Source organism: Perissodus microlepis, chromosome 14 (genome assembly GCF_051167445.1).
Source record: "Perissodus microlepis isolate ML-2025 ecotype Zambia chromosome 14, ASM5116744v1, whole genome shotgun sequence".
In the NCBI taxonomy this organism is placed as follows: Eukaryota; Metazoa; Chordata; class Actinopteri; order Cichliformes; family Cichlidae; genus Perissodus; species Perissodus microlepis.
This window is the reverse complement of record NC_140474.1, coordinates 27,516,381-27,540,786: the sequence shown is the minus strand read 5'-3', so window position 1 is coordinate 27,540,786 and position 24,406 is coordinate 27,516,381. Positions and strand designations below refer to the sequence as shown.

The 24,406-nt window shown below is 40.8% G+C and overlaps 2 protein-coding genes and 1 long non-coding RNA gene across 4 annotated transcripts in view; all 3 read left to right on the top strand.

The window, feature by feature from the left end:
• Positions 1–13,844, top strand: part of LOC146374089 (von Willebrand factor A domain-containing protein 5A-like) — a 42,204-nt gene extending 28,360 nt beyond the window's left edge. Inside the window, exons 7-10 of the transcript XR_014802264.1 lie at positions 10,338–10,486; positions 10,560–10,648; positions 13,475–13,589; positions 13,708–13,844. The gene's annotated coding sequence lies outside the window, so the exon portion shown is untranslated. The remainder of the gene's footprint in view (positions 1–10,337; positions 10,487–10,559; positions 10,649–13,474; positions 13,590–13,707) is intronic.
• LOC146374090 (uncharacterized) lies at positions 829–5,625 on the top strand. Of its 2 annotated transcripts, XM_084951562.1 has the most exons (9): positions 829–1,004; positions 1,743–2,397; positions 2,509–2,569; positions 2,663–2,743; positions 2,827–3,738; positions 3,851–3,890; positions 4,003–4,059; positions 4,170–4,297; positions 4,381–5,625. In XM_084951562.1, exons 1-2 carry the CDS (start codon positions 929–931, stop codon positions 2,351–2,353), a joined length of 687 nt encoding a protein of 228 aa, XP_084807688.1. In that variant the 5' UTR covers positions 829–928; the 3' UTR covers positions 2,354–2,397; positions 2,509–2,569; positions 2,663–2,743; positions 2,827–3,738; positions 3,851–3,890; positions 4,003–4,059; positions 4,170–4,297; positions 4,381–5,625. The 2 variants fall into 2 exon arrangements, with proteins under 2 accessions (XP_084807688.1, XP_084807687.1); XM_084951561.1 differs by having other exon boundaries at positions 2,827–3,890.
• Positions 13,845–14,786: 942 nt separating the features above from the next.
• On the top strand, positions 14,787–21,555 carry LOC146374088 (uncharacterized). Its single transcript, XR_014802265.1, has 3 exons — positions 14,787–15,181; positions 15,426–15,532; positions 21,476–21,555. It is a non-coding gene; the product is annotated as an uncharacterized LOC146374088 (long non-coding RNA).
• Positions 21,556–24,406: the final 2,851 nt, after the last annotated feature.

Sequence of the window (24,406 nt, the reverse complement as noted above, 5' to 3'; positions counted from 1 at the left end):
TTTATAACTCTGTTATTGTACATATTCTGTGTTATACATCATAATCATTCCAGTCTTTTTTTTTTTTTACTGTTTTAAACTTTATAAAACTGTTATTTATTTATTTAATTTTGTGATTTCTGCTGCCCTATTGGTCTGGTCTCTCTTGAAAATCTGAGAATGTGATATTCATAATAAAAGGATTTAAAAGTTTACTGCCAAAAAATGATTGCACTTCATAACAGAAATGTGCTAACTGGCTTGAAATAGAATGAAACTGTTATGAGATTGCTTCAGGGAGCAGACATGACACCGTCTTTTAGGTTTCGCCATCACTTTGTATTATGCGCACAACGCCACCCTCCTCTGGCTTCCACTTGAACTGCACCTTAAACATCAACTGTTTACAAATGTCATGACACAAACAAACGTTTCAATACCGTAAATCACTTTTTGGACTGCGATCACTTTTTGGCACAACATCGGCTCTGATAACATTTAAAGCGCATTGAAAAACTATTCTTTAATGCTAAAAGTCCATTATCAATTGTAATTATTTATTTATTAATTTAAATTTCAGATATCGATCTTCATTTTTGTAAACTGGTGAATTAATGATTTTTTTAAAGAATTAAAACGACAAAGTTTGGCAATATATTTTTTAAAAAGGATGAATAAAACAGTAAAATAAAATGAGAAATATATATATATTTTAAAAACTATGATAATTAGACGAACTTTATTTTAAATAAATAAAATTGATTTTCGGTGACACTGGGAGTCATGGTGATGATGACGTGTTTGAGTGCAGGTATAAAAGCAGGAGGCAAAATTGGAATTCGGGTTTCACGTTTGAGCGCAAACAGGAGCTTTTTCCCATAGTGCTGTGAAAACTCGGATTTTTCAAACTACAGCTAACGTTTGAAAATCTTCAAGAAGGATTTGCAAAATGACTTCTACAAACTTCAGTCGCGAGATGCACCTGCTCTCCGTTTTCATTGAGGAGGTGATAGATCAACGCTACGGTGAGTACAGCAGGCTAATATGTCAGAGTGCTAGCAAACAAATACAACTTAGATTTTTGTCTTTTATTGTTTGGAAGTAGGACTTCATGAGTGTTAACATTTAGGATGAGATGTTTCATACTTGAGTAACATCAATTTTAACATGTGCCAGTACACTATAAAGATGGCGCCATGTTTTTTTTTAATTGCTGAAAAAAAAAACAGTTGAATGCACGCGCCCTGGAAACGACGTAAGGCATTGGAGGACGCTGACGTCAGCGCGCGGGCCCGTTTTTGCATGTAGAGGGTTTGAGTTGACATGTTTGGGCTGCTGGCGCTGAGTTATACGTGAAAGTTTCATAGATTGTGAATGTGTAAAGCTGGAGAATGGAGTTTTAAAAGTTCACAGAGTCGCTGGATGAGTTTGAGATTGAAACAGTGTGTGCCTGCAATAAGGAGGTGGGAGGTTTCTCACCTTTATTCTCAAAATATCGATGCTCAACTAATATGAAGATATTACTCCTTAATGTGAATGCGTATTAAAACCTCAGTGAAAGTCCATGCAGCCTTACACCACATGAAAACTTTTACCAAAAAATGTGAAGGCTTTCATAAACAATGAGTTCTGCTGGGAGCTTCTTACTGTTTGTGTGTGGAAGAGCTTATGATGATGTAAAGCCATGTCTGGACAATTTAAATTCAGGCTTTAATTTGTGTGATCACATGATTAACGTAGATGCACGCTTTGCTTTCTCGTAGCTGAGCTGGTGAGTCCAATCACTGCACCTCAGATGGTCGTCATTAACTTGAGGAACCGTGAACTGAGCAGCAGCCATCTGGACTCCATGTCCCACCTGGTCCTCACTCTTTACCATAACCTGGTGACTGGGTCCAAGGACTTTCCTTACATACCTTTTAAAGGATTGTTCCACCAGGACCAGGTGACGACACCATTTGTCCATGTGAGGCAGAGCCAGAGAGAGAACACCACTCCTTCTCCTCCTACGGACTCACCAGCTGGCATGATGCTGCCGCCTGCGGGCTCCAGCTCTCATCCACGCTTCCTGACTCCAGTTCTTCCAGAGAAAGCGGATCTTGCTGTGCTGAAGGCAGATCGGAGGAACTGTGTCCGCACCCTGACTGTCGACGGCCTCCCCGTCACCAGAGTCATCTCCACTGTTTACCGAACAGAGGACACTGAGATGACGAACCGCTGGAGAATAACAGACTACAGCGCGGACGGCAGAGTTCTCACTTCGGTGCTCTGCCGTTTTCTAAATATGTCGGCAAAGCGTGCTAAGAGGAAGGCTCCGGAGGAAGAGAGAAGCATCCGGAGCCCGACTCCAGCAAGGAAGCGCTTGAGATTATAATATACAGTGAAGCATGTCGAACGTCAGCAAGCCTGAACAAAGTGGTAAGTAGTAAATAGTGCTTAAGGTTGTTTCTAAAATAGTGTCCTAAAATATTTATAAATCGTCGAGGTTTTAACTTTTATTCTTTCTTTTCTGCCTCTTGTTTCTAAAAGTCAGGAAAAAGAGTCACGCTGCGAAGAAACACCACACAGAAGATTTTCCCTCAGTAAAATGGTAAATATATTCATCTTGTTATGACGTTTGCTCACAATAACCAGGAGTGTTTCTGAAGTGATTCACTCTCATTTGGTGTTATTTGATCCAAAGACAACTGAGGGTCTTCACAGCAGCGTGAACGGCCGTCACCTGAGAGCAAGACAGTCCTCGGGCCTTTGTGGTTCCCTCCAGGTACTCCAGCTTCATCCCACAGTCAAGAGAGATGCAGTTAGGTTGAATGTGAGTGTGAATGGTTGTCTGTTTCTCTGTGTTAGACTGACCTGTCCAGGTTGTACCCCCGCCTCTGGCCCACAGCTGGGATGGCTCCAATCTTGAATTGGTTAAGCAGAAGAAATGGATGGAAGGAGGATCCAAAGAGAAACATTGAAGGCCCTCTCACAAAAAAAGATAAGAACTCATTTTACACATTGTTGAAACATCCTGAAAGTTATTTGTTGTGTTTAGAAACTTGTTGAACTGTCATTAGAGTTTGTTTCGACTTGTTGTTCATTTCTTATTCGGTTCAGCTGTGTTTCTATGTGTCCTTAGTTCCCATAATCAGCCTCCTGTGTGTAAATATTGTGTCAGTCTCCCTTTGTCCCTTGTCAGAGTGTTAGTCTCCGTCCCCTCGTGTTTCCTTGCCTCAGTAGTTCTGTTTCCTACAGTTTTCCCCCAGTATAGGTTTTGGTTTGACTTTTTCAGTTCCCTTTGTCAGTCTTTGTATTTGGTATTTCCTCATCAGTCTCATCACTTTCCTCTGCAGAGAGAAAACAATAAAAAGACCTGAAGAGACGTCTATGCAAACCCTCTCATTGTGAAAGATAAGTATACATCCAACTAATCTGTGACTCTGTCACAGCTCTGATCAGCAATTCTTTCAGGTTTGTCTGTTTTGATGATGTTATTAATTGTTATTATCCTTTATCCAGTTAACTTTCAGAGAGGAGCGGAGGGAGGAGCGAAGCCAGCGTGCTCTGTAAACTCTCATTAAAAAAAAGATAAGTATATATTGATTTTATATTATTATGACAGCTCCTCCTCAGTGAACACTTCCTCTAGTTGCTGAAATCATTTACTAATTTTTTTCTTCCCATTTGTCTTTTGTTTTTCAGAGAAAACAGAGAGGAGCCAAGGTGACATTAAGACCTAAGACAGGACGGATTGAACCCTTTCTCGTAAAAAGATAAGTATTCACTCTGCTTTTAATCAGAATATTGATAAAGATCTAAAATTCTGCTCACCTGGTTGATAAAGTTACTAAAATGATTCCCTCTTTACTGTCATTTGTCCTTTAGAGAGAAGATGAGGAGAGTGAACGTCAGCAAGAATGAACAAAGTGGTAAGTAGTAAATAGTGTTTAAGGTTGTTTCTAAAATATCCCAAACATTAAAAGAATTGTTGAGGTTTTAACTTTTATTCTTTCTTTTCTGCCTCTTGTTTCTAAATGTCAGGAAAAAGAGCCAAGATGAGAAGAAACTCCACACAGAAGATTTTCCCTCAGTAAAATGGTAAATATATTCATCTTGTTATGACGTTTGCTCACAATAACCAGGAGTGTTCACGTTGTTCTGAAGTGATTCACTCTCATTTGGTGTTATTTGGTGTTTGTCTTTGAAAGGAGCGGAGCAGTAACGACACTGGGAGACAAACAACAGGATGATCCAAAGACAACTGAGTGTTCAGAGCAGCGTGAACGGCCGTCACCTGAGAGCAAGACAGTCCTCGGGCCTTTGTGGTTCCCTCCAGGTACTCCAGCTTCATCCCACAGTCCAGAGAGATGCAGTTAGGTTGAATGTGAGTGTGAATGGTCGTCTGTTTCTCTGTGTTAGACTGACCTGTCCAGGTTGTACCCCCGCCTCTGGCCCCATAACAGCTGGGATGGCTCCAGTCTTGAATTGGATAAGCTGAAGAAATGGATGGAAGGAGGATCCAAAGAGAAACATCAAAGACCCTCTCACCAGCTTTCATTTATTAAATTTTTCTTTACTGAACGATTTCTGGTGTGTATTTGCATTGATACTCAGACAACAGCTCCTCTTTCTGTTTGTGCTGGAAGATTCAGGCAAACACATATTACATATATAGATTGTTATGATATGACTCAGTTTCACATTTAGTGCTATATGATAATGATAAGGTCCAGTTTAATAGCATTGCTAGTGTCTAATGAAATGAACACGTGATTTTCAGATCCAGCAAAGTGAATATTTTTCACTGTGGATAAATTACATGGAAACGTTTAATGAGTCATCAGCTATTTCACTACAAAGATGATGTGATTAAAGGTTCTCATACATGCAGGTCAGAAGTTTTGCTCCATCCTGGATGGTAAATGCTGATCAATGTTTACACATATCTGCACATTTCTAACAGCTCATTTCACAGGTCATCAGTCTCCTGACTGCATATGCAGAGTTTTATCATCACGTGTTCATGGCAGACAAACATAATTATGAATTCTTGTTTTAGTTCCATTCAGTCACTCAACATCAGGTGTCTGCTTGTCCTGAGCTGTGAGAACTACAGTGAGTTGCTTTCCTCTTTAGCTTAGTATTAATAAACCAGGTCGTAGGTGGGCACCTGCATCAAGGAGTCAAGAAGCATATTTTATTGTTTAATGGTGAAAATAATGGATTGTTGTTTATTTGTTTAATGGAAAGACTGAAAGTGCTGAAAGTGCTGAAAGTGCGGCCTGGTGTTGACTTACACTTATTCAAAGTGATGAAGTACCAACAGATACTAAAAGTCACAGCCTGAAACACGTCAACTGCTTTATTATTTCTAGTTTTAAATAAACTGTAAGAGCAATGTGCAACAACAAAGAAAAAATCCCTTAAATAAAACAGTACCTAGTTCATATGTTTTAAGTTCTAACTACTAAATAAAACACAAAAAATATCAGAGAAATGCTTCAGTACTGTAAATTCATAGAGGTAGGTGCAATAAGGGAACATGATTTGTAAATCAGTCGAATAATTAAGTAGAATAATTTGTTCTGAAAACTGTAAAACTGTGTAAACTCTTTGGTAAAAACAGGAAGAATTACATTTGAAAATGAATGATTGGAATCCAAACATTTGACTTTTGTTTTTCCTCAATACTCCATCCTCCTCTTAACATTTTTGTTTTCCAGCTTTTTTAGAGGGAAAATCATTTATTACATCACTGCAAGAAATCTGATGGCCAACTTTGTTGTTGATACTTGTTACTGTCGGTCCACTCAGTCTTTCTTGTGCCGTGGAAGGTCTGTGGTAGTTGTTTAAGTACACAGTGAAGGGCAGATGATGCTGCCGTCTCCCTGTCAGCTGTGTCCTCTCATCTTCAGAAGTCTGGACTCGTGAGCGAACGTGCCAAATAAGAACTAGCAAGTATGCATGTACGATCTCTTTACTTGGTACTGAGAGATGCCATCTAAAGGAATCGACTCTGGACTAAAGCAGCGTTTTAACCGTTTCATTGTTAGCCCCGCCCCCTAACTCTGATGGGTGAGGTTGACGGATGAAATAAATTCATCATGCAGTGCATCACAGTAAACATGGAAAAAAATAATAATACATTTTTCCTAAAAATGAATGAGTTGGTTTTAAATGAATTAACATTTTAATTATATATTTAATACTTTTATTTCCAATTTAACTTATGAGATTTAATGAATTTAATGATGCACTCATTATTCTTATTATTTAATGATTGTTTATTTATTTTAGCATTCTTGGCACTCCATAAATTACATGCTCAACTAGTTGCTTGGAGGTTTTTTTTTTTAACAGTTATTTGTAAAGGAGAGTGTTTAGATTTTAGTCTAAACTGTGAATGACTTAAACCCAACTATTTATTTTGCTCTGAACACCAATGCTGTGGTCAAATATATGCTGACGCTGGTCTCAGCTCCTGCGTCTCCCACAATAGGAGCTGCTACAAGTTTAAAGTAAAAGGCTCAGTAACCTGTTGGGCTGGAACCTTTCTTGCTTTGCCTTTAACTCAACATTTTTCTGGTTAGGTTCATTTGGACATCGAGCAGCAATAGGCTTCTTCACCACATCTAAAGGAGAATCACACTTTTGGCATAGAGGGAACCTTAACAGGTCTCCTGGCACTGCTGTTTCTTGCCATTAAGCAATCTTTGCCATCACTGTTATTTTCTTTAACATTTTTAGTTCTGAGCGAGCTCTCAGTAGCTTAGGCAACTCATTTTTCTTATTTTGAAGTTTAACAGTTTCTTCTTGTCTCTGTTTTAACGCTGCACTAAGCTCACTGTCAGGAGGAGGATTCTTGGACCTTTGGCTCAGTTTGTCTGCTTGCTTTGCAACCTCATCCACTCTCCTTTCAAGCTTAGATGCCTCGCTCTGTTTTGTAGTCTGTATTGGAACAGGCTCATCATCATAGGAGGGTACATCAAAAATGGAGTGGGCATGTACAGCTGCTTTTGTAGAACAAAGATATTTTAGCCTAGCTTTGCAGATCTAGCACCTTCCTCAGTTCTTAACACGAGGAGGACTTCTGAAAATGCTGATGGACTCGGGGGTTTTTTGTTCTCTAGCTGGAGAGCCATGATGAGACTCATCCCAGCAGCCTCTATTGAACTGTCTGAGCATGTTGTTGCTCAAGGTTTCAACAGAGACTGCCCCTCTAGAAATAGCTTGAGTAAGGAGGCTATGGAGTGTGTTCAAATATGCTGAGGGCTTTTCTCCACTATTCTGATTGGAGCTGAGAAAGGCTGCAAATAACTCTTCTCTGTTCTCTACAACACTAAAAGCAGAATCAAGCTGCCTAAAATAAGCTCTGACAGGTGAGCTCACATCAAAACGCTTAACGATATCTGCTGCTGCACTGAGCAAAGTTTCAAGAATGTTCCTAACCTTTAGTGCATCATTAAAGGAGAATCACAGAGGAGAAGATCCACTTGTGTGCGCCATGTTTCATAGTCTACCTCTCTAGTGGGCCTCGGAGTGCGGCCAGAGAAGGTGCGCAGTCTGGTTTGTGTAGACCACAAGGTTGTTGTCTCATTTCTGATAGCATGCTCAGCAACAAGCTTCTGAATCTGAGGTGGGTCGATATTAACAGGGTTCACCACACACTAGCAGACGCACTGTGGGTCTGTGTACAATCAGTAGGTTCATCATGATCACTAGCTACAGTGTCATGGAGACATATGTCACCTTCCTGGGCTGTGTTTCAGGAGTCTCAGAGTAATGTTGAGCTTCTTTGACCTCACTCTGAATAACACTCAAGAAACCTGCTTTAACACTACTTCCAACAGCCTTCAGTTCTTCTAAGTATCTACGTGCTAACTCCTTGCCTACTTCTTCCTGAGCAACATCTCAAATGGTTTTGAGATGGTCGCACAAGTTCAAGGATGCACACCGAGGCAGGCTGGCTCAAATATTAATACAATTTTATTTGTAATTATAGAAGTAAAATAAAGAATAAAATAGTAAGAAAACTGAATGAAGTGTTGTTGTTGACAGTGTCCTAAATTACAATAAAACAATCATCCAACTAGGATTTACCAGCAGCTGTGGACCCAAAAGAAAATCACACGGAAATATCACTACAGCCTGCACCCAGTGCTGTACAAAAGTGTGAAAATGACCCACCACCTGAGGTCCCAGGGCCACTGGCACGTCCTCTGTTCACTGAAAATAAAAGCACACGACACAGCACATTAAAAGAATTTTAAAAAGGACACTGAGCCCAAGGTCGCTGCATATGGGGAGGAAAATCAAAATCAGTCTTTTCAATCTTTAATAAAACAGAAACAACACACACGCACGCACACAGAGCACAGACTGGAAGACTTGCACCCCATGAGTCAAACCACAGCTTGTGCTGGTTATAATCTTCCAAAGCCTCGATCACAGTCCGGTGCAGCTGCCCACAAACTGGAACCAGCCAGCTGAGGCGATATAAAATTCCCAGCACAACGAGATTAATTGACATTATGTGGGCGGTTCTGGACAGTCATTCTCCCATAGCTGCGATTTCGGTGGATGTCGACAGAGTCGAGTGGAGATATCTATTCGCCACTTTGGAGTGTTTCGGTTTTACTAAAAGCTTTATTAACTGGATTCGGATTATATATGTACACCCCAAGGCATGAGTACTTACAAATGGAATAATAGGGCCATCTTTTGAACTAGGTAGAGGAACAGGCAGGGGGATCCCCTCTCCCCACTCCTTTTTGCTCTGGCCCTTGAGCCGCTGGCAGTGGCTATTCGTAGGGAGCCCAATTATCCAGGTGTTAGTTTAGGGAGAGATTGTCGTAAACTGTTGTTGTATGCCAGTGACATTTTGCTTTTTATATCAGACCCAGAAAAGTCTTTAAAGTCCTTGCAGGTAATAATAAATATGTTCTCAGCTATGGTGGTTTTCTCCTTGAACTTTCCTGTGAATGCCATTTTTGACCAGTTTCTTTTTCTCTTGTTGAATCTTGAACTCTTAACTTAACTTAACATGAGACAACTATGAATTCAGGAAGGGGAAAACACTCTTTCATACCACTGTATAGACAGCTTAAGTACATGCAATCACTTAAATCTTTTAGTGAGTGGTGCTTAAGGTTCTGCGATGTCTTTTAGCTTGACAAAGCCAAGGCCTGTTAACTTTTCATTTGTGATCATGATTTTTTTTTTGACAACTATATTTATGATTTTCCAGTGTGACAAAAGTACAGAAAAATATAACTCGAATTGCGATTAAGTGATCATGATTGATTACAACTGATAGACTGACAGACTGTGACAGCACTCACTGCCCATATGGAAAAGATATATATAAATCTTATAAAGTTTGTATCTGTCTCGTGTGAAACTTGTATGAAAAGCATACAAGAGTGAAAACAGATATAAGATCCCTTGAAAAACTATATAAATGAAACTTGTATGTTTTGGATACTTTACTAAAACAATATATGAAAGTAATGAGAAAGTGGCCAATTTCATGAGTAACTCATATAAGCCTTATATGATTCACTATATGAAGTAGGCCACATCTTATGCAAGTCTTTTATAAGTTTTTACTATTTCTTTTCCATATGGGTGGACTGACCAATACTCATAACAATGGAAAAAATCAAAGAAAGCCAGTGAAAATCTAAGGAGGAGAATTTTAGATTTACATAAGCTAAACAGCTACAAAGATTATCAAGCTCAAACATGGATGTGTCATCACTTTAATAAGTTTGTAAAGAAGACCAAAACTCTCAATTTTAAGAAATTGGTTAGGATCTTCAGGAACAACCCAAGTATCAGTAATTCTCAAGCGTGACATGAACTTTAAACTGCTGGAACACCAGTGTTACTGTACTGGGCCTCAGTGTCCACACTGGGCGTCAGTGTCCATGGTGAAGCTGTGGACTGAGAGGGTGCCAACAAAGAAGCCCCTTACACTTGACTGAAATCTGCAGCTGGCCACGTGGACAAAGCAAATACCTTCCAGAGAGTTACGGTCAGATGAGAGAAGGATTGAGCTATTTGGCCATAATGATAAGAGGTATTGGAGAAGTAAAGGAGAGGCTTTCAAACTTAAGAACATTGTACCAGCTGTCAAGCATGGTGGTGGTAACATCATGCTTGCATAATTTTTGTGTGAATTAGAGAAAGTAAATATTAAAAAAAAACATCGTTTTATTTCACGCTCAAAAAAACAATTCAGAGAATCAATAAAAGCCCAGAATTAGCATGACATTTATTACCACGATAAGTGAATATAAACCACAATTATAAACATGTTGGAAAATATTAAAAATTTAAACTTGACATTTTTCTGTCCTTTTCGTGTGTTTCAGACTCTCTGATGGGTGATCCAGTGGTGATGGTGAGTCTGTACCCTGAGTTCACCCAGTCGGTGATGTCTTCAATGGCTTCATGTGGAGATTTCGTGTTCTTATTGGATCAATCTGGAAGTATGAGTAATACTCGCATCAGCAGTGCCAAGGTATTCATAATGTGGTGTTTCATAGTGTTCCTCTCACACAGTGGCCTCATCATCTTCTCCCTCTTCCCTGAAGGACACTCTGCTGCTCCTGTTGAAGAGCTTACCAATGGGTTGCTATTTCAACATTTACAGTTTTGGGTCCAGATATGAACACATCTTCTCGTGAGTGATTCAGTCCATAAAACTGTGCTTCAGTCAATGATGTCACTTGTGTGTAAGTGTGTAATAAGATATCTGCCCTAGTTACACCAGATAATGCATTTCTAGAATACTTACAGCTCATTTAGGTAAGCTGCTGCTATGTTATGGTTCTAAAAGGCAGTTTTGAAAGTGCATGAGTGAAACTCATTGAATTACAATGTAGAATTTGGCAGTGCTAAACAGCCATCAATCACTTATTGTCATGGTTTGCTGTGTGGCAGGTAGTGGTTGGACCCAAACGCAGGACTCTAAGGCTACGTTCACACTGCAGGTCTTAATGCTCAATTCCGATTTTTTGATCAAATCCGATTTTTTTGTCTGCTCGTTCACACTACAAATAAAATGCGACAGCAAACGTGCTCTAGTGTGAACGCTCAAAGCGGCCCGCATGCGCAAAAGAAAACGTCACACACAACGCGCTCTGTTTAGACCCAGAGCAAACAATATTGTTTGACTGATGGCCTTAATATAAAGACTTCGGACTTTACGTTTCCCAATTTTTGCTTTAAGTTATTTTGTTATTTACATAATAATGTAAATAACCTAATAATGATCCTTATTGCTGTTTTAGAGAGGAGCGGTGCTTCAAAGGATAGTTGCAGATTTCTGTCAGAATCTGCAGATTATACAGTACAAATAAAATGTTCATGTTTCTCCAATGCTGTCTTCCCAACAGTTTCACTGACATCTACACTGGATGGCCCGGAAGCGTTCGCAATATCTTCTCCGGCGCTGATAATTGGCGTCTGTCTTGTGTCAGTGACATAAAAGACGGATTTAATGTGACATGACCGTTCAAACAGCAGTCGCTTTCTAAAACATCGGATATGTATCGGATTCAGTACCACATACGAAAGTGACCCAGATCGGATTTGAAAACATCTGATTTGTGCCGTTCACACTGTCATAGCATGATCGGATATGGGTCGCACAGAGTCAAAAAAATCAGATTTGATGCGCTTTCGCCTGCAGTGTGAACGTAACCTAAGATGGAGTATTTAACTTGAAGGCAGCAGCTTTTATTCACTGGCAAAAGCAAACTGAGAAACACAATATACAGGGAGTGCAGAATTATTAGGCAAATGAGTATTTTGTCCACATCATCCTCTGCATGCATGTTGTCTTACTCCAAGCTGTATAGGCTCGAAAGCCTACTACCAATTAAGCATATTAGGTGATGTGCATCTCTGTAATGAGAAGGGGTGTGGTCTAATGACATCAACACCGTATATCAGGTGTGCATAATTATTAGGCAACTTCCTTTCCTTTGGCAAAATGGGTCAAAAGAAGGACTTGACGGGCTCAGAAAAGTCAAAAATAGTGAGATATCTTGCAGAGGGATGCAGCAGTCTCAAAATTGCAAAGCTTCTGAAGCGTGATCATCGAACAATCAAGCGTTTCATTCAAAATAGTCAACAGGGTCGCAAGAAGCGTGTGGAAAAACCAAGGCGCAAAATAACTGCCCATGAACTGAGAAAAGTCAAGCGTGCAGCTGCCAAGATGCCACTTGCCACCAGTTTGGCCATATTTCAGAGCTGCAACATCACTGGAGTGCCCAAAAGCACAAGGTGTGCAATACTCAGAGACATGGCCAAGGTAAGAAAGGCTGAAAGATGACCACCACTGAACAAGACACACAAGCTGAAACGTCAAGACTGGGCCAAGAAATATCTCAAGACTGATTTTTCTAAGGTTTTATGGACTGATGAAATGAGAGTGAGTCTTGATGGGCCAGATGGATGGGCCCGTGGCTGGATTGGTAAAGGGCAGAGAGCTCCAGTCCGACTCAGACACCAGCAAGGTGGAGGTGGAGTACTGGTTTGGGCTGGTATCATCAAAGATGAGCTTGTGGGGCCTTTTCGGGTTGAGGATGGAGTCAAGCTCAACTCCCAGTCCTACTGCCAGTTTCTGGAAGACACCTTCTTCAAGCAGTGGTACAGGAAGAAGTCTGCATCCTTCAAGAAAAACATGATTTTCATGCAGGACAATGCTCCATCACACACGTCCAAGTACTCCACAGCGTGGCTGGCAAGAAAGGGTATAAAAGAAGAAAAACTAATGACATGGCCTCCTTGTTCACCTGATCTGAACCCCATTGAGAACCTGTGGTCCATCATCAAATGTGAGATTTACAAGGAGGGAAAACAGTACACCTCTCTGAACAGTGTCTGGGAGGCTGTGGTTGCTGCTGCACGCAATGTTGATGGTGAACAGATCAAAACACTGACAGAATCCATGGATGGCAGGCTTTTGAGTGTCCTTGCAAAGAAAGGTGGCTATATTGGTCGCTGATTTGTTTTTGTTTTGTTTTTGAATGTCAGAAATGTATATTTGTGAATGTGGAGATGTTATATTGGTTTCACTGGTAAAAATAAATAATTGAAATGGGTATATATTTGTTTTTTGTTAAGTTGCCTAATAATTATGCACAGTAATAGTCACCTGCACACACAGATATCCCCCTAAAATAGCTAAAACTACAAACAAACTAAAAACTACTTCCAAAAACATTCAGCTTTGATATTAATGAGTTTTTTGGGTTCATTGAGAACATGGTTGTTGTTCAATAATAAAATTATTCCTCAAAAATACAACTTGCCTAATAATTCTGCACTCCCTGTATGAGCACTAGAAATAAAACAAAAACTCAAACTAGGAAGAATGACCTAAACTGGGAGTGCATGACATAACTTAACCTGACAAAACATAACACGTGAGGAACACAACTAATGCAGAGGACATTAGTTGTTTAACCTGTGTGTCTTAAAAACAGCTGTTGTGTTGCAGGTGTTTCTCGTTTGGGATTGGGGAAGGGGCCAGCTCTGCTCTCATCAATGGGATGGCCAAGGAAGGAGGAGGTCACGCTCAGTTCATCACAGGGGCTGACAGGATGCAACCAAAAGTAAGACAATAAGTCATCAAAATTATCATAAAAGGCAACATGGTGTTAATATTTGGACAGAAGACATAATTTCAAGAAAACATAAATGTATAATTTTTCTAATTCTTGTTGTTGTCAGAAGATGCAGTCGCTGCGATTTGCTCTGCAGCCAGCTGTGGTCGACATCTCAGTCACATGGGATTTATCAAAGGAAGTGTCTGTCACTGTCCTCTCTCCACCAATCACAACACTTTTCCAGGGTCAGAGGTCACTGATTTATGCCCAGTTCACTGGACAGGTAGGAGTAGCAGCCTCTCATGTTGTTGTTTAGGTATTTGATGACAGTAATTAATGTGACTTCTAACACTGTAATTCTGTGTCAGAGCTCAGAGGCAGCAGAGGGCTGTGTGACGCTGAAGTACAGCCTGGCAGGTCATCCCTCTGAGAACCAGAGGACACTGGGTACAACAGAGTTTAATAAAGACGGGTTTGTTTTGTTGATCATGTCCTTACATATGCTGAGTTTCAGATGGTAGCAGATTGTGAGGAAAATGAGACTATTTACAGAAAACAGTTTCCTGATTCTATTTATCTTCAGTCTTAAACACATCTCAGTGAAGTCATTTCCTAATTGTACAGGAAAGATAGAGGTGGCAAAGGAAAATGGTTATAGTGAGGTTTATGTGGGGAGGGGAGGAAGAATCTGTTGCCGAGGTGCCATGTGCATGTGTAGGTCCGTCTTATCTTCTGATGGTTCTTACTTTATCTTATAATTAAAATAACCATACTTGGGATGGGCAGGCGATTGTTTTCATGTGTCTGTTCATTAGAAACAACAATGGTAAAACCATCATCTACCTCCGCTGACTTATTTCCCACATAAACATTTCACATTAAAGACGAGTAGAGTTTGGTGTCATCAACATAACAGAGAAAATTGATATTAAATGTGTAGGAGAGATGACCAATTGGAAGTAGCCAGATAAGAAATGGTAGAGGTCCCTGAGGACACCAGTAGGAAGTGGAAATGGCTGGAATTTGACATTTTTGAGTTGAATTAACTGAGTGCAGCTGAAGAGAGGACGAACTAGTTCAGGTGTGTGTCAGTAATATCAAGTAAGGTTTGTTATACCTGTATCATTTATATTATTAAAGCTCTAACTTTGATAACAGAGTTAATGGCATATTTCAACTCTGAAGCAGGTTTTCACATTTGATTTTGATTTTAATCCTCTGTAGACCGCTATCTTCAATCATGTTATCATTGTGAGTCTTAACCAAGTGGTGGATTAGCCTCCACCTCTGAAAAGGATAGAGTGGAGTGATGTACTAATGTAGCAAAAACAGGAAACATTAGGACTGTAAATGTTTTCTTCCTTGTCTGCAGATTAACAGTCCACAGGTTTGGTGCTCGCACTCTGATTCGTTCCCTGGAGATGAAGGAGAGAGAGCTCAGAGGACAGCAAGATGGAGGAGTGAAGGAGAAGGTGGTGCAGCTCCGTGTCCAACCAGGAGTGAGCAGTTCTTTCACTGCCTTCATTGCTGTCAACAAAGACAACGGAGAGGCGATCCAAGGACCTCTGCACCGCAGACATATTCTACCACCCTGTGAGGTTTGTTTAAAGCAAAAAAAGCAATACCATGAAACTGTTAACAGCAGGATGTCAGAGTCAATAGAGAGGACTCAAAAGAGCAACTTCAAATCAAACTATTTATGTAGTAGGTGTTTCTTTGCCAATGTTTTTTTTCCCTGCATTAGAAAGTAATAAGCCAAATAGAAGTACAACACACATCTATGCATTTCTATAAAAACTGACCTCATACTCTCTCTCTCTCTCTCTTTGTTTTTCCTTAAAGTGATGGTGTTATGAAACGGCTGTGTGCAGGCAGGAATGGACCCAAAGTGCAGACGCTCGGAGGCAAAAGGTGAACTCAAAGCAGCTTTAATGCTGAACTCAAAAAAGGTAACAAAACTGACACTCCAAAAACAAACTCAGGCAATCAGACAGAACACACAGCATAGTAAACGGTAGATCACAACACGGACAGATGAAAAGACAGGGCTTATATACACAGAGGGAGCAATCAGGGAATGAGTAACAGGAGGGAAACACAGCTGGGGCAAATCAGGCCTAACGAAACAGGGGAAGCAAAACCAGATACATTAACATAAGACATGGACCTTCAAAGTAAAACAGGAAACATAACACAGACTGAACTTACAGACACAGACTCACAGGCAGGCACTACAACAGAGGGAACAGAGACGTGGGACCAGGTCAGACACAGACACTGACTGGACACGGGGATATAGCAGACAGGGGAGACAGCAACTAAGGATTACACAGAGGCATAAACCATAAGACCGAACTCAAAGAAACCAAAGACTAGAAATGATAAATAATATAATAAACTCAAACCTCTGGGTCAACGACCCAGGCATCCTAACAAATGACTGTCCATTCTTCCTGTAAAAGGTGTAAATATAAACCTGAATGAACGGGAGTAGAAACTGTGTGTGTGCATGAAGACATGCTTGTGTCGCTGAGATTTAACAGATTTATGTACGTTCACGTAGCCAAGTGATAATCATATATAATAATCACTGAATAGTAAAAATGTTATTGAACAGGTTAAACATTTAGATATTACAAAAAGTTGCAAAAAAGCAAAAAATAATACATACAGCTGTGAAGTCAGCTGCACATGAATAACATTAGTACAATAACAACTTTAATCAGAGTGAGTTCAGAAGATCCAAAAGTGAGACACTAAAAACAAGCTAGTGAAAGCAAAAAGTGACTTTGAAAAATTTATGTCAAGGAATTCAAACACTGATAGGAAAAAAACTAAACATGAGGAGAATGGCAATCCTGCAGCGACCAATCAAAGAAGATTGTGATGGCTGCATTGTAAAGAAGTGAGTGAAGAAAGCTGAATTTATTTTTAGTTTTTCTGAGATATGCAGAGTTTTAACAAACAATTTGAACACTATTATTCATTTACATTATTTGTTCTCAACAGAGATGGGCAGTAATGCGTTACAAGTAACGTGTTACTGTAATCTGATTACAGGCACTTGCCCTGGTGGCCATTCTTTCAGTGGGCATTTCTCAACAACTACAAACACTAGTGAAGTGAATGGGCATTGAATTAAAAAATGAAACATTTAATTCAATAATTAATGGCATATTTAATTAATTCATTTTGTCACTCCTGGCCCTCCACACCTCACTGCCATGATTGTTTGTGTAGTTATTGGATTCTAAAACTACTAGAATAGAATCGAAAACACATAAGATGCAGTCTCTGTTTTTTCTTCACCTTATTGATTTGAACTGAACTGAAATAAATCCGTTCTTTTCTGTATGGCAATGACCAGGACCTGTCCCAGCTGTCTCTGGTGGATTCAGTATTGTCTCCAATGTTTCTGATAACTTCCAGTTTGGGAAGTTTCCCATGCAGGTGAGGAGTGAGTGACTGACAGACTACCCCTCCTTGATTTAGGACCCATGCCAAACACTGAGTAAAGAGTTCCTTGCATTAAACCTGCATAGCTGTTTTCACATTTATAACAAATCACCTAAGTGACCGTCAGTGATCGTATAGTTAGTGCTCTGAGTTGTTGCCTAAACAACCCCTCTTCAAATCTGAGTTACAGCAGAGTGAAGCAATGATGACAGCTTTAATAACCTATTTCATCTTCAATTATTCTTGTATGAAATTCTCTTGAAGTAACAACTGAATTTCAACCAACTCAGCTAGCTCTGCATATTTTATTTCCTCTGTTAAAATAAAACGTGGCGGAGCCCAGCTGTAATTGTACCTTGCATTAATATGGTGTATTATTGACGGTGACACAGCACTGCTTAGCATGTCGTCCTGAATCTCACAGGTGTGCCGATGACCTGTGCAGTATATGAGGCACTAAAATCCTGGTGGATTTCTGGGATACGAACAGGAGGGAGTCATGTGAGCTCTATCAATATTGCACCACTTATGTCACTTACGTTTGTCTGAAAAAAGATCCACATAGTAACCAAAGAGAGCCTAAATCAGTCACGTGGTACGGACTGCCCGCGAGGCCTCGAACGTCACTGCATACGTAATCAAAGCAAGCCTCGATACGCGCTTTACAAAACTACCCGAGATTACCGACACGCGCTTCAAAGCTTCGACACACAGGAGACATCACTACTTTTCATACAGATGATGTAATAGTTAAAACTGACACCAAACCTGCAGAAAACTGTGCTTACAGACCTACACAATCAAACACTGAGGTCAAATTAGCTGCGCTCCTACTTTATGAACAGTGACTACACAGTGGTTAGTACTCTGTGTTGTGGTTTTATTTACATAAAATGTGAATATAAAGAAAAAGGAGAAAACTTTATGAATGTGAAGGTTTCATGTTTAATGTAAAGAACTATTGACTCAGGTAATGTGTGCCATGGGTCCTAAATTAATGTAGCCAATCCAACAGCGTGAAGGTGAGTAGGGGTACGGTGTCAGTGTAGCAGTGACGTGTGTGACATGACCAGGACTCCAGCTGTCTCAGGTAGATCCAGTGACATCTTCAATGTTCTCATGACTTATTTGGAAAGTTCCCCATGTAGATGAAGAATGGAGACTTTTCATAGCATAATATGCAGACAAATGCCATTCTGCTGCCTGTAGTGTGCCCAGGCAATTCTTTTATATAAGTAGACCTGAAGAAAGCATTTTTTCAGATCTGCATTTTCCTGCCTCACAGGAAATTCCTGTGATTTGTGTTTCAGGGCAGAATGTGCATGTAACTAGTCCTGGCATTTGGTCCCTCACACAGCCCAAAGGGATGTTTGAAATGCATAGAGGCGTTCATAGGCCTGCTAAAGAGGCGGGGTAACAGCATAGCAACGTACATAGATGAATGGCTGTTGCTATCAGAGTGAGAAACGTTGAGAAAAGAGCAGGTTAAAGTGGATCTACTGATGACTCTGGGTTTCACTATAAACTATGAAGAGTGTCCTGCAGCCAACCCAGCCCTTATCTTTCATAGGAATATCTCTAAATTTCACCTCATACAGAGCGTGTCTCTGTAGGCACAGAGGGAAAAATGCTGTCACACGCAGGCATGTTTCAGGTGGGACGATATCTCTCATTCAGACAATGGCTGCAGATGCTTCACTAGCAGCTGTCACAGAGAGGAAGGTGATACCACGGATGCAAGTCTCATGGGCTGGGGTGCCACTCACAGCAGCATAGTAGTGGGTGGGACTACTGGGACTCACCTCAAAGGGGTGCTCACATCACCTGGCTAAAATTACAAGCAGCATTTTTCACACTGAATAATTTCCTCCCTTCAGAGTTGAAGTGATAATCTTTACTACTGGGGGTATAACACTGAGGACCGATGAGTCAATTTTTTTTACTTTGTTGATGTAGCCATAGTGGTTCCCTGAATGGTTGCTGCACATCAGACCTACACACACTACATTCTTCTTTTGGCTCTCGGAGGAGGCGGACGCACTTTTTCTCCTCTCCCTTATCTTCCCTGCTTATGTCCCTGTCTAGTCTCGTGTTTTTTGTATTACTTTCCCTGGAACACTCTCTCACAGTCGGTTTCTAAAACCTAAAGAGAATTATGGATTTGATCAACTGGTCTCTGAATGCTATTGACACCCTTTTCTCAACGAGAAGTCTGAGCTCGGGAGAGCCCGAGTGCCCTGGAGGGATTTTCCCTGCCGGATACACGATGGACGGGTGGCAGGAATGGAAGGTCGTGTGCCTGGCGGGACAGTCGATCGAGGTGGCTGAAGATATCTACCTATTCAGAACCATGATAACAGGGTTCTTGCTGATCGGAGCTGGCTTGGCCCTGGCCTATCGGAGAATTAAGACAGTGGAACCGGCTGTTCAAACCCCCCCAAGGCTGCCCGCTGGGATTGAAACAATGGGACGAGGCGCGACTTCTCAGAACGGGCTCATTGAAAGGAGCATGGTTAAGACCTTGGAGACGCTTACAGATGCCGTGAATACTCAGAATAACACCTCTGAACGTATATTGGGTTACATCAAGGAGAGGTCTGCTCAGAATAACACCTTTGAGCGAAAGTTGGATTACATCGTAGAACAGCTCACTGCAGTCGTGAGTTCTCAGAATCGGCTCTCTGAGCAAAAGACTGACAATACCAGTAAGTTTGATACCATCATGGGGAAGCTCGCGGTTCTCCAACGGGAGATTGAGAGACCAGTGTCGGAGTGTTAAAGAACAACTTTGAAATTCTCATGAGTTGTTGCAAAAGAAAAATTATCATCATAATCCGGCTACCCCTTCGGCGCCAGCTGTGGGCTCAAGGCTGGAGCCGAACAAAAACACCCTGATAACGACTGTGTTTAGTCTGTTCCTTCCCATTCCATGCAAGGCCACCTGGGTTGGCTGGAAGACTGTTTACTTAGCCTGGCAGGGCGAAGGACACTGTCTCAGCTGAACTATGGACACATACATATACTGATACTGACAAGTACTCACTGACGCATCACCCTCCCTACCCCGGATCCAACGCCACCTCCAACGCTTACCTCCCCTCTGATGTGGACATCGGGTCAGCTGGAGGCGCAGTCGAAGATCCCAGAAGGTCCCAGATCAGATGTACACACTGGAACACTTTCCCATGTTGCTTGTCTGTGTTTATTGTGCTATGGTGTGTTGATATCTGTGCATTCCTGTATTATCCTTTTGTGTTTCACATTTCGATGTTTTTTTTCCTCGCTACCTAGCCTGACCTGTCTCCCCAATGTGATGTTTGTGTATTGTATGTACGGTCGGCAAGGTCTGTCATCTCGGTTGTGGGCAAAAGACCTAAAACTGACAAATAAAGGCTATCTCATCATCTCTCATCTCAAGTGCAGACATGTTAGCAGCTGCACTGTCAATAGTAGTCCCAGAAACAACTAATATAAAACCCTCACAGTCACAAGAGACTGCTGCACTGCTGCTAGCACTAGCCAGGAAGAAGTGCAGGAGGAGGGACAGCAGTCCCAACAAGAGAGTGAGGAAAAGACAGAGGGAGGTGTAATCAGCATGGTAAGAACATAGATGGACAGAATTGGGAAGGGAGAACTTCAAGGAAAATGAATGGCTACTTTAACCATGAGGCACTGCTAATAGCTAATGTAGCTTTTAATTGTCACATGCTGTCCTGCACATGTTGCCTTTTAAACTGACCATATGGAGCAGCATTCATCTGTTGTCACTGAGAGCTACTCACATTCTGAGAACTACTGTCCACTGGCACCCAGCACCCACAGCTGGTGACCCAAATCTGGGCAGGATTTGACCAGCCACAGGTCAACATGTTTGCCTCTAGGTAGAAAGTGCAGTGTCCACTGTATTTCTCCCTGATGGACAAGGAAGCTCTACTAGTGGTGGGCCCATTAGCTCACGAATGGCTGCATGCTCTGCCTTTTGCATTTCCTCTGCTGGCCTTGATTTCACTCACTCTGAGAGAGAGATGGCTGACCACGATGTCCCTTTGGTTAGTGGAAATTGTGCCCAGCTGTTTACTTACATGACATAAATTGAAAAAATGAAAGATATGCATTGGAATAAGGAAGCATTAAGGACAAGTATGTTTAGGGCTGTTCGATATAACGATATATATCGGATGACGATATAAAAACATCTATCGTTTCATTTTACGCTATCGTTTGTTTCGCAGTGTCGTAGAATAAACTGTTTACAGCAATATTTTTTCATGGTTTTGATGGTCACTGTAGCGGCTATATTAATTTCTATATGTTCTCTCTTTCTCTTATATTTAATATAACCACACTACTGATGGTCAAGTGCCTGTTTTTACGTGTTGTTGTTTAATAGCCCACCTTTTCAGGCTTTGACTTTTCCACCTCCTCGTTGGTCTCAGTGCAGCAGCAGAGCTGGATCAAGCAGCCAGCAGCCAGACGCCTTCTGGAGGGAGACTAACAGCAGCAAAGGGTGTCTGGGTGGCTTCTTAACAGGTGGAAATTCTTCATCCAGCAGTGCTAAAGGGGAAATTTAAATACAAGTACATTCATAAAGTTTTTATGCTGATCACTCTCCTTCTATTTAGTTAATAAAATCATCTTAATTGGGGGGAATTAACAGAGCAATATTTTAGAAAAAGAGTGTAATTAATTAAGAAAATAGTTCCATTGATTCGGTTAGCATCCACATGTTGCAATCTTTTTTTCCTCACATACAAGGTGTTGAATAATCGAGCTCCACCTTATATTAAAGACTTTATAGTATCGTATCAGCCGCTCTCTGAGTGAGCTGTACTTGTGTTTAACTCCTGTGGAACCAGCTCCCAGTTTGGATTTGGGTGACAGACACCGTCTGTACTTTTAAGACTATGTTAAAAACGTCCCTTCTTGATAAAGCATATAGTTAGGGCTGGACCAGGTGACCCTAATTCCTTCCTTAGTTATGCTGCATTATGTCTAGACTGCCGGGAGATTCCCATGATGCATTGAGTATTTCTTCTTCACTCCCTATGTGTTTATACACCTCTCTGCTTTGAACTATTCCTCCTCTCTGGCTCTCTTCCACAGTTTGTCTTTGTCCTGTCTTCCTACCCTCATCCCAACCTGTCGCAGCCAGGAGGGAGTTTTTCCTTCCCACAGTCACCAAAGCGCTTGCTCATAGGGGGTCATATGATTGTTGGATTTCTCTCTTTTTTGTATTACTGTATACAAAAGGTATTTTATGAATTTCACCAGGTTCTGTACTAGGACCAATACTTCTTATGTTACACCTGTTTAGGCAGTATTATTAGAAAACACTGAACTCTTTTGCATTGCTTTGCAAATGACTCTCAACTTTATATACCCATGAAACCAGATGACAGAAAACTAATTAAACTACAGGAATGTCTTAAAGATATTAAGGTCTAGATGACTTTTAATGTCCAACTAAAGCTAAACGTGTCTATCTAAAGCAAAGAAGTCAAAACAGATCCCTCTGTAACTGCATTTCTTTACGGAATTTGTAACGAATCCATAATCCACCACACTAGGGCTGCCACGATTAGTCGACTAGTCACGATTACGTCGACTATTAAAATCGTCGACGACTGATTTAATAGTCGATGCGTCGTTTGAAGCTTTGTTAGATCCCAAAAGACGCAGGAATAAGTAGTAGGATTTAAGAGTGTAATAACGGACTGAAACAGAAGATGGCAGCACTGCATGTACAAGGATGCCAGCTGCCGTTAAACCTCAAAGAAGAAGAAGCTGTGTCCCAGAATTCATAGCGCAGCCCAGCTCAGTTTCCAACAATGGCGGCAGCTAGTTAGTTTTAATATTACTCTTATTATTCTTTCTGGGTCACAAAATAAAGTTTAACATATTTTCAGGCGAGAATGTAACTGTGTAAACTTCAAATATCTGCTCAGTTTATCAAGACACCACATATTTTCAAAAGCGCTCCGACGTTTTCGGAGACGTCTGTTACCCATCAGCCCGATAGTTAGCTGGGGGCAAGGCTCACTAGAGCCCGTGAGAACACCGGACTCCCTGCAAATCGTTTTCAAAGCCACCTCTGTCTTTCGCTACTCAGGTTAAACATGTATAAGTCACTTAGATAACTTCAAAATGTTATTGTTTGGCTTTTTTCAGTATTTTATTTGTTCCTGAGTAAATCGGTTTGGCTGAGATTAAAGTTATAGTTTTTACACAGCTGAATAAACATCAAGCAGACAACTGATTATCAGAAGTGTGAGATGCTCCAGAATTTACTCCAGTGTCCTGTTATATTTTAGATAGCAAAGAACAGACGAGACTGAGTTTATTAAACTCCAACGAAACAATCTGCAGATTTACTTAAACTTTAATAAACTATCATCTTGTCTTTATTTTTAGTTAGCACATACCTTAAACACTTCAAGCTGTAAGCTAATGATAGTTATATAAGAGCAGATGCTGCTGGTGCAATAAGCTGTACGTTTTATGTCCAATGGATGCATGATCTGATTAGTCGACTAATCGCAAAAACAATCGGTGACTAGTCGACTATCAAAATAATCGTTTGTGGCAGCCCTACACCACACAATCTGCTTTTTCAAAGGAAATGCAACAGTGAGCACACACACTTATAATTCTACTCCCAATGAAAACACAATTAAACATTTTTTCTTTCATTGCACACAAAATTTAGTAGAAGCTTATCTGATATGGGATCTCATTTTACTTGTCTGACTGGAATTTGTCAACATGAGCAAATCATCTGACGTTATATCACCCAGACTAACTCGGTCTGTGTCCATAATCAGAAATCCAAGTGAATTTACTTGCAGCAACCCCAGTTCTAACTACCAGAGATACATATACATATGGCTGTGTGTGTACTCTTTCTGAGTAGGGCAGCATCCCATTAGATCCACTGATAAGATAAGAATGAAACAAGAACAATATCGTTGGAGTCCACAGGATTCAAGTTGTTCTTGTTACTTGACACTTGGAAAAAAAACTCACTGGGTGCTGGAATATCTCGGTGGAGAAGAGAGCCTTGAATCCTCTCGCCATTGTCTTTACTGACAGCAATGAAGGCAGTGAAAGAACTGCTCACTCCTGATTGCACACTCAACTCCACCACCTTCTCCTTCACACCTCCATCTTCTTCTACCTCATCGTCTTCCTCTCCATTCTCTAGTGAGCAAATAAGAGTCCGAGCACCCAGCCTGTGAACTGTTAATCTACAGACAAGAGAAAGAAAGAAGCACAGGTGGAGCTCATTCTACATTTCATATTTTCAAAAAGGTCTAGAGGAGATAATAACAATTCTTTCATAGGATGGAAATCAGACATAAACACCATCA